Source organism: Mustelus asterias, chromosome 2 (genome assembly GCF_964213995.1).
Source record: "Mustelus asterias chromosome 2, sMusAst1.hap1.1, whole genome shotgun sequence".
In the NCBI taxonomy this organism is placed as follows: Eukaryota; Metazoa; Chordata; class Chondrichthyes; order Carcharhiniformes; family Triakidae; genus Mustelus; species Mustelus asterias.
In genome coordinates, this window is record NC_135802.1 from 59,906,942 (window position 1) to 59,917,510 (window position 10,569).

A 10,569-nucleotide genomic window follows, 5' to 3' on the forward strand; every position below is an offset into this window, starting at 1 on the left:
TCCAGCAGCTCAATAGTATATATTATCATTGCTGAATATTCTATTTATTAAATTGAAATGTTGACCTAAACATTTCAGAATGGCAGTGTATGATTAAAAATAGAACAATGTTATCTCATAGCTTTCATATGTAGTAAGTTTATTCAATCCAGCAAAATAGATCCTGTTCCATGAGCTCTCGCAGAATGACCCAGTTTCATGTCTAAAATGTATATGGAATTCTTCTGTCGTGTTTTTCATTCACTCTGCTACCAAGAAATAAACTTAATTCATTCTTGACATCAACTGTTACAGAACATAAAATAGAATCACTTACTGTTTATGGGTGCAAGTTATGCAACTCTGAATTTAAATGACAACTGAGCACAGGACCTCGCAAAATAATGGTTGTGCCAGGAACTCAGTCAAACCAAATGAAGCGATCCAGTGCCGCTTTTATTTTTTAGACCTATTATTTTGATCCATGTGCAATGCACAATAACATGAATACACTGTGGTCATATTTCACATGGATGGAAAATAAACTTTGACCTTACATTGCTTTGTGTTTCCCATCCAAATTTTTTTGGGTGGTTAGTCCCTGCCTGTAATTTACACATCCTGCTGTCCAAAACTGCATCCATTATGAAAAATAAGAATTTCAATAAGTGCTACGTACAACAACACAACATATTGACTAGGCTATCATGCTGTATGCAGGAGTTAAAAATGTGAGAGTTATTCCCACTAAGCAATCATACATTGCTTTTGCCACATTTTTAGGAAGCAGATAATAGCTCAATCAATTTGGTAGTCCTGGAGGTGACCTTCAGCCAAATCTAAAAATAACCATTTCGATAGCAATTATTACTCTATGATCATTCAAACATTACTGCTCAAAATCTGACAGTAATCACACTATGTTAGAGAAAGAGCAATATTACAAAGATTGTCTGAAAGCTTAAAAACAGTTTTCTATAACAGAAGCAAAAGAAACTATCATTTCTGATGATTCGAGAATGCACCAGTTTTATCAACTGATTCTTCATGATCAGTACTCCTACAGTGGAATACTAAAAGGCCAAAAGGCACATACAAATTCTACAGCATCTCAGATGTTGTTTATTAAGCTTTCACAAAGATAAAGTGCAGCTGCAGTCTTCAACCTGAATGTTAGAAACATTATCCAACTTGTACAGTCATATCATAAATTTGGGATTCATTTTTGCTGCACTTACTTCTCCTTGGCCTCAGACACATTACAATTCACATGCCATTTGTACAACTACAGGATCGAATATCTTAACTAATTACAACTTCATCCATTCAATGATTGTTACTGTGATCATTGCTCACTGGTTCCATGTCTGAATGAATAGTAGCTTAAGGAACTACTATTGTATCAAACATCTCATATGCACTGGTGAGCAAGTCACTTAAATTCAAGGAGAATTAACATTTTTATTTCACTTGTTGCCACAAGTTGTTTGCTCAGGCTTTAGATAAAGACAAAGTAAATTAGTATGTCATATTAGTGATTTTGGGTGCAAGTTTTTTTTTCTCTATTAAAATGCTGCTAGAAACCCCAACAGCAGCACCAGATAATAATAGCATCATGCAATCTAACAATTTTCTCACTGTGAACTCTTCCCTCTCTTGCCTTGCAGCAACTTCTGTGAATCATAACTCAGTCCCAACAATTCCTTTATATTACAGGACTTGGAATTAACAGGTTTAGTCTAAAAAGATCAGCCCATTTAACATCAGATGAATGACAATAGCATGATGAGAGAACATATTCCATCGCCAATACATGCAGATTGCACTGTTCACTGACATACAGTTCACGTGCTGGCTTTTTACAAACTTCCTTTAATGTCTGTGCAAGTATGCAGCTTTTTCTAAAGTGTTGGAGAACCACATGACTACAAGCTCTGAGATTTAACGCATTTTGTTTTAATTCTGAACTCGGCAAATTAATTAGAACATCAAAATTGTATAGCATGTGTATCAGCACAGATACATAATGTTTCATGTACTGACATAGTAACAATGACCAAGTACTGGGGGAAGGAGGAGAGACTTTCCCACATGGAATATGGGCTAAAAATGAATTTAAAATAATTCAATCAGTACAACACTTATGTACCCCACTTCACAATCATTCACAGAACATTGACAGAGACTTACAAATTAGATTGCTTTCAAACAATGTTCAAAGTTGGTTGCTGGTGGGGAGAGAAGAGAGCAAAGAAGCAGAACCAGAATTATATGGAAATTGTAAAATGCTACTAAATAAACTGTATTATGATCTTTATCTTTTCTTCATGGCACCGCCATACATTTCTGCTGCAAAGATAAATATCGATGCCACAGAGTTGTATACTATTTTAAAATAATTAGTTATTGCAATGTTTTATTTACTTTAACTTAATTTTACACATCAGGCCTACTGCAGCTTTACCAAAAAACATCCAAACACAAAGAATAAATGTTTCAAAGCAATCATTACTGCAAAGATATACAATTTAGCTACTCTAAACCTGATCATATTACATAACGTATAAGCAAATGTCAGTGATCGCTTATTATTACACTAATACTACAAGAAATATTAAAATTACTTGTCAAATTCAATTATCATAACCATGACAGGCACATAATAGCAAATATACCCAAATCAAATGTCAAATCCCCTACAACAGTCCAGAATTCAATACACATATCTGCAGGGTAAATATGAAACCTTTAACGTTACCTGAAAAAGAAATCATCACTCACTAAACCGAGTAATCTCATCTGATAAGCAATGAGTACAAAAGGGTAGGGTTAGGGATGATCCTGACGTGCTGTTTATCGTTGTTTTTATATTATTTGTACGTATTCAATGTTCACAAGTATTTGAAAGCAAAACTTTGAGAATGATACATTTTTCAGACAGCTTTCGATTTGTTTTAGCAGAGGTTACTTTTTGATCTGTTAAGTTTGCCCTGTATATTTTCTTCAAAAACCCTATAATTGCACCTGTAAATTATAGTAGAGTTCATGTAAATATACGGCGGGTGGGGGGAAATTTCGACTGCCGACCAAAAGACATGAGGCATGTCTCTCCAATGCGTTTGGATCCTTTTTGCAGTTTGTCAAGCAGTTTTCAATCCTTATTTCCCATGGAAACATGTCCCTGTCTAAAGGCTGGGAGGGAGGGATGGATGGCGGGGGGGTGGGGGGTGATAAAAATTGAGCAATTCCCGGCATTTGCGGTCGGATTTTCCCATCTTACCTTGATGATGCTGCTCCTGCGAGGGATGCCAGGTTTTCCATCTTGGGATGATGCTGGTGAAGGTGTGAATGTCCCTGCTCCGGGAGCTCCGGCTGCAGCCACCGGCTCCTCTCCCACACAGTCCCCGTTCGAGACGGCTTCAACTCCCTCCTTTTTGGCTGAGGAGGGCGAAGCAGAACATGAAGGCACCAGAGACGGGACACCACGTTCCGCCTTTCCTTCCGCCATGGCTTTTTCTCTCTCTTTTCTTTTTTTTTGGGGGGGGGGGGGTTAACAAATAAAAATTAAGCAACTTACAAACAAAAAGAAACCACCCCCCCAAAAAAAATACAAAAACAGAAAGAGACTTTTAACTCTTTTAAATTAAAAAGCAGCCCAGAGTGTCCGCAGTGTGCATGGTATCAATCATTCCTTAAAAATTGCAACAAAAAAACAAGATCCAAAATACGTGTTGCAAAGCTCCCGCTATAATAGTAAGTGACAGTCCCTCCTGCATGGGAAGGAACTGCTGCCACCAACCGAAACCCCCTTTCCTCAGCTCGCAACACCAGAAAACAACATGTATCAAAAAGCCGCAACATTTACATCTCAGCGCCTCTGATGGTATCTCCGCCAATCCAATGGCAGGGATGTGTCCGAGTGGCAGCTGCGGAAAGGGGAGCCGAATCCGGCCGCCAAGACAGGGCGCTGACAGCTCGGGTTCCCGGGTGATAGGCTGGCGCTCCCTCCCCGCTGATTGACAGCCCCGGGGGCTGCTGTCTGTCTGTGTGTGTGTGTGTGTGCTCGCGCGGGGAGGGGGGGGCTGGGGGGAGGGAGGGAGGGTGGAGCTACCCCCCCTGTCAATCACTCCCCGCATCGCCGCCGGCTCCTGTCAACAAGGAAACACCTGATGGGGTCCACCCCCCTCCCACCTCCCCCAACACCGTCCCGCCCCTCCAGCGACACCCTCCCATTGGATACACCCGCAGGCGAAGGCTCAAACCCATTGGCCGGCGCCTCACAATCGCCCACCTTTCCATTGGTCCCCTGGCCCCGCCGCCCGCTCATTGGCTCGCCCGCCCACCTCGGAAGGGACTCTAATTGGGCGCTGGCTGGTTCCCATTGAACGCTGAGATACCATTGGACACTGATAGAGGAACTGAGCGCTTTCAAACTTATCCTCTCAAATAGGCGAAGTACCACCATTGAGCAATTCACTCTCAAAACAGATATCCGGTGGACTGCAGTCTGCCACAGTAACTTGCAATTAAAGTTTCAAGTTAATGAAGGGGATCAAGTTGTTCCACTCAGTTAAATACCTTGCATGCAATTTCAGTAAACGACTCTCACCAATTTTTACAGATGCACCATAGAAAGCACCGTTTCTGGATGCTTTCTATGGTGTGGAGATGCCGGCGTTGGACTGGGGTAAACACAGTAAGAAGTTTAACAACACCAGGTTAAAGTCCAACAGGTTTATTTGGTAGCAAAAGCCACACTTTATATGGTGCATACAGCTTGGTATGGCTCCTGCTCTGACCAAGATTGCAAGAAACTACAAAGGGTTGTGTCTATTATGCAACGGTAAGAAGTCTCACAACACCAGGTTAAAGTCCAACAGGTTTATTTGGTAGCAAATACCATAAGCTTTCGGAGCACAGCTCCTTCGTCAGATGGAGTGGTTATGCAAACCAGCCTCCCATCCATTGCTATCTGTAGTGGGTAAGTTGTTGGAAGGTATTTTGAGAGGCAGGATCTACAGACATTTAGAGACGCAAGGACTGATTAGGGACAGTCAGCATGGTTTTGTGAGTGGAAAATCATGTCTCACAAATTTGAGTTTTTTGAAGGGGTAACGAAGAAGGTAGATGAGGGGTGATCTTATAGAGTTCTATAAAATAATGAGGGGCATAGATCAGCTCGAAAGTCAATATATTTTCCCAAAGGTAGGGGAGTCGAAAACTAGAGGGCATAGGTTTAACGTGAGAGGGGAGAGATACAAAAGGGTCCAGAGGGGCAATTTTTTCACACAGAGGGTGGTGAGTGTCTGGAACAAGCTGCCAGAGATAGTAGCAGAGCCGGGTACAATTTTGTCTTTTAAAAAGCGTTTAGACGTTTACATGGGTATAGAGGGATATGGGCCAAATTGGGGCTAGCTTAAGGGTTTAAAAAAAGGTGGCATGGACAGGTTGGGCTGAAGGGCCTTTTTCCATGCTGTAAGCCTCTATGACTCTATGACTTCGTCAACATTTCCCGCTGCCTCGGAAAAGCAGCCAGCATAATCAAGCACCCCACACACCCCGGACATACCCTCTTCCATCTTCTTCCATTGGGAAGAAGATACAGAAGTCTGAGAACACTTGCCGACCGATTCAAGAACAGCTTCTTCCCTGCTGCCATCAGATCTTTGCATGGACCTACCATATATTAAGATACAAGCAAAATATTGCGGATGCTGGAATCTGAAACAAAAACAGAAAATGCTGGAAAATCTCACCAGGTCTGACAGCGTCAGTGGGGAGTCTAGATGACCCTTCGTTAGAGCTGAACCGCATGAACAGCAGCACCATTTGGCCATGATTAAGTGTCAGATCAAGCCCAAGATTAGGTGCAATATTTTATCTTGTCAGCTTGGCTCTTGTTCCTCTCATTTGTGGGGACCACGAATTGGATTCAATTGGAATTTGAATTTGGTTTTTGGAGCAAGAAAGGAATGGATTTGGGTTTTCCCGGTCCACTCTGAACATTGGCTTTGTAACTTTAAGAACGCAGTAAAAAAAAAATTACATGTATCTCTAGAGGCAAAGATCAAACGTCAGATCAAACTCAAGATCAGGCGCAATGCCTTTGGATCTTATATGTCTCCCTCGTGGGGACAAAGAATTGGATTCAAAGACTCTTTACAGCACGGAAAGAGGCCCTTTGGCCCATTGTGTCTGCACCAGCCATCAAGCACCTATCTATTCTAAACCCATTTCCCAGCATTTGGCCCGTAACCTTGTATGTTGCGGCATTTCAAGAGCTCGTCTAAATATTTTTTAAATGTTGTGAGGGTTTCTGTCTCTACCATCTTTTCAGGCAGCGAGTTCCAGATTCCCACCACCCTCTGGGTGAAAAGGTGTTTTCCTCACATCTCCTATGAACCTCCTGCTCCTTAAATCAATGCCCGTCATAATTTTATACACCTCAATCAGATCCCCCCTCAGCCTTCTCTGCTCCAAGGAAAACAACCCCAGCCTAAGCAGTCTCTCTTGATAGCTGAAATGCTCTAGCCCAGGTAACACCCCAGTGGAAACCCACACAGACACAGGGAGAATGTGCAAACGCCACACAGACAGTGACCCAAGCCAGGAATCAAACCCAGGTCCCTTGCACTGTAAGGCAGCAGTGTTAACCACTGTGCCACCATGCCACCCTTCCTTCCTATCCACCTATCTAGGAAATTCCTTCCTATCCACCCTATCTATGCCCTTCATAATTTTATACACCTCAATCAGATCCCTTCTCACCCTTCTCTGCTCCCAGGTAAACAACCCCAGCCTAAGCAGTCTCTCTTGATAGCTGAAATGCTCCAGCCCGCTAACATCCCGGTGAATCTCCTCTGCACCCTCTCTATTGCAATCACATCCTTCCTATAGTGTGGTGACCAGAACTGCACACAGTACTCCAGCTATGGCCTAACCAGCATTTTATACAGCTCCATCATAACCTCCCTGCTCTTATATTCAATGCCTTAGTTAATAAAGGCAAGTATCCCATATGCCTTCTTAACCATCTTATCTACCTGTCCTGCTGTCTTTAGAGATCTATGGACATGCACTTCAAGGTCCCTCTGATCCTCTACTTCCTAGGGTCCAACCATTCATTGTATATTTCCTTGCCTTGTTAGTCCTCTCAAAATGTATCACCTCACGCTTTTCAGGGATAAATTCCATTTGCCACTGTTCTGCCCATCCCACCAGCCCATCTATATCATCTTGTAATCTAAGACTTTGCTCCTCACTATTTCCAACACTACCAATATGAATTCAATTAGAATTGTTTTTGATGCAAGCAAGGAGATGGATTCGGGATTGCCCTATCCATTCAACGCATTGGTTTTGTAACTTTAAGAATGAAGTAAAAATTAAATATATATATTCCATGTCTCACAATGGAAGCACCTCAGAGTGCACCTTGACCTACGTACGCAATTTAAGTGCCATTGCACTTTTTGTAATGACTATTTTGGAAAACCTGTAATGTTCTTTTGATGAAGCACCTTAAGGGTGTAACATGATCTCTGTAGAAACCTTGAATGTTATTGAATATCATTGCACTTTCTGTGGTGGCCATTTTGAAATGTTTGGCATGTTCTTTCAGATATTTTACAAATAAAATATATTTTTGCAAAAAATCATCACTCCCTAATGAACACTGAGACTCAAAAGGGATTACTAGGTTTGGGAACCATGAAACCTCACCTTGAGTCCTTGATGCAATGGTGGAAAGGGGGTCAACAAGAACATTAAGAAAGGAAAGCATCCAGAATCTGCCCAAGCTTCAGTTAATGGGGGTCGATGTCAAGGAGGACACCCAAGAAGTGAAGAGTCAGCAAGCCTTGCTCTTTGCCTTCCTGGTCTCTGAGATCATCTTCTGGTCTAGAGTGCACTTGGTGGAACAGGATGAGGCCTGCTCATGTTTCTTCTTCTAAAAGATACACACATGCAGATCGGTGATCAGCAGCCTGAACGAAGAAAATGGCTCAGTAAGGACATCGCAGTCCAACATTTTGAGAATCAGCAAATCCTTTTTTTGCCAGTTTCTATGATGTGAAGCTCAGAGACAGCACAACCTCCCATTCCTTCTTGTCCTTTACCACAGAGGTCTTAGATCACAGTATGTGCGAGAGTCTGGACAAAGGCACTAACTCTGGATAAGCTGACCAAGGCCCACAAATCCTTCGAGAAGAGTAAAACACCCAGCAGGGGTGGCTTACCAGCTGCATTGTATTCAGTTCTATGGGACTGAATCAGACCAGACCTGCTGAAGGCTTCTGGCTAGCAGCATGTCAGAATCCATGAGGAAAGGTATCATCACCCTAATCTACAAGCGGAAGAGAAAAAGGGAGGAAATTAAAATTTGGTTGCCAATTTCACTGTTGAATGTGGACTATAAATTACTGTCCAAAGCTATAGCCAATTGGGTCAAATCTGCTCTGGAGCTGGCGATGCACCCAGACCAGAATTCCACAGTACCTGGTAGGAAGGTCTCTGATAGCCTCGTGTTACTCAGGGATATCATTACCGATATGCAGTTCAAGGGTGTGGACCCTGCCCTGTCAATCTGGACCAAGAGAAAGCCTTTGTCAAAGTATCACACATCTATATGATGGATGTGCTCTCCAAAATGGGGTTTGTGGTGGAAATCCGCAATTGGATTCAACTGCTCCACGCAAATTTCAGCAGCCTAGTTTCAATCAATAGGTGGGAATTAAATCTGGAGTCAGGCAGGGTTACCCTCTCTCTCTTGTCCGTGTGTTGCATAGAATCCTTTTCTGAGTCCTTCTGAAAGGATTTGGACATAGGAGGAGTGACAATCCCAGGCAGTGGAGGCACTCAGGTCAAAGCCTCCGTGAATATGAATGGTATCACTGTCTTCTGCTCAGATCTGCTGTTGGTGCACTGACTGATGAATCCATGTGACCAGTTTGAACTGGCATCAGGAGCCAAGGTAAATCATGGTAAGAGAAATGCCATGTTCTTTGGGAACTGGGCTGACTGATCCTTTGCCCCTTCACTTCAGGCCAAGTTGTTTGAAGGTGCTGGGGGCAAGGTGTGTAGGGACCTTGGTATGTGCTTAAAACTGGAAGGAGTGAGTAGCTATGGTCAAACAAAAACTGGGCGTGTGGGAGCAATGCTCCCTCTCCAAAGCAGGTAAGAACCTGGTCATGTGGTATGAGGCACTCTTGGTGTTGAGAAAGGTGACACAGGTCTGGTGGATCCCTCACTCCTATGCTGCAGGATTTGCCTGAGCCATCTTCCGCTTGACCTAGAGATCAAAAATGGACCATGTTCTCAGGGTCACCAGATGATTGGGGAGAGAAAGTTCCCAACATCACCCTTATCCTGATGGCCACCTTTGTGCGTGGCTGCATCAAGCTGTGCATAGACCCTTAATATGCAAACACCAAGTATCATGACATTCTAAGGTTCTACCTATCCCCGGTGTCGCAAAGGACAGGTCTGGCCACACTGTCGCAGAGCTCCAAGTAGTTGGACCGTACTGGACCACTTGTCCACTGTGGCAAGATTTGTGCAGAAAAACACCTTTGACCACAAGTCCATCAGGCAGTGGACTGCATGTAACATCCTAGAGACCCGGCAGATCCTGTCAGATGGTTCCCTGGGCACTGTCAAAGTCATTTGGCAGATCGCCTCATCAGCACAACTTTCCAACAAACACCAAGGCGTAAGTTGGCTGCTGGTGAGAAGCACCTTCTCCATCAGATCATTCTTACATGCTCAACATCACACTCCCTCCACACATCGCCCTCAAGGCAGCTGTGGTGAGAAGAGACCATTGTCACCCAAGTGTTGCAGACACCACCATAGAGTTGCACTGGGAAGAGGTCACTGTCTAAGATTTTTCAGCTATAGTACCCCTCAAGCTGTATGCCTGACATGGAATGTATAGTGTAAATATCAAGATTATTAAAACTGTATTGAAGCACCTGAGAGTGGAACTTACTATATGGAGACAAATTGAATTTATTGCACTTCTTGTAGTTTTCAAGTTGAAACATTTTGTGATGTACTTTTACACTCCCCAACATTTGACTTGCAAACAAAGAATGCAAAAGTGCAATCATCCAGAAAAATATCCAATGAAAGGTTGAGTAGGAAAGGCTGAACTATACAAGTCTACAGTACAGGAGGCGGTTCTGTTCATAGCTCCTATTCTGGTGCTTTGTCAGACAAATCCTCTTAGATTTGTGCTTTACTGTAACAACACCAAATTGGGGGCAATTTCAGCCCGCATTAGCCGTCAGCAAGAACAGCAATGCGGGTGTAGGATATGGCACGAATTGGGAAACATGATTCTCGCCAGTGCAATCATGTTTCCTGATTTTCTAGGTCCCTCGCTGGTGGAGTAATGAGAATCCTGCCACGGAAGGTCAGGAACCTCACCTAAAAACATTACCATCTTATTAGTGAGCCTTTCCGCCAGGACTTCTCCCCTCACTGAATATTCATTGGGATACAACAGCTCTAAAAAAATGAAGATCTGACAACCTCATCTCCAAAGTGGATATCGGAAGTGGGTCGCCATTACCCCCCTGGATGCCAATT

The 10,569-nt window shown here is 43.1% G+C and overlaps 1 protein-coding gene across 2 annotated transcripts in view; it reads right to left on the reverse strand.

Annotated features, from left to right (window-relative positions):
- The window catches only part of plcl2 (phospholipase C like 2), a 260,838-nt gene extending 256,827 nt beyond the window's left edge, over nucleotides 1-4,011 (reverse strand). The window contains exons 1-2 of one of the 2 annotated variants that reach the window (XM_078236009.1): nucleotides 3,845-4,011; nucleotides 3,260-3,506 (exon numbers count right to left, since the gene is read on the reverse strand). In XM_078236009.1, the coding sequence (XP_078092135.1) occupies nucleotides 3,260-3,487 (228 nt within the window). In that variant the 5' untranslated portion in view covers nucleotides 3,488-3,506; nucleotides 3,845-4,011. Of the gene's footprint in view, nucleotides 1-3,259 lie in introns of both variants that reach the window. The other variant, XM_078236010.1, reaches the window with a different exon arrangement.
- Nucleotides 4,012-10,569: the final 6,558 nt, after the last annotated feature.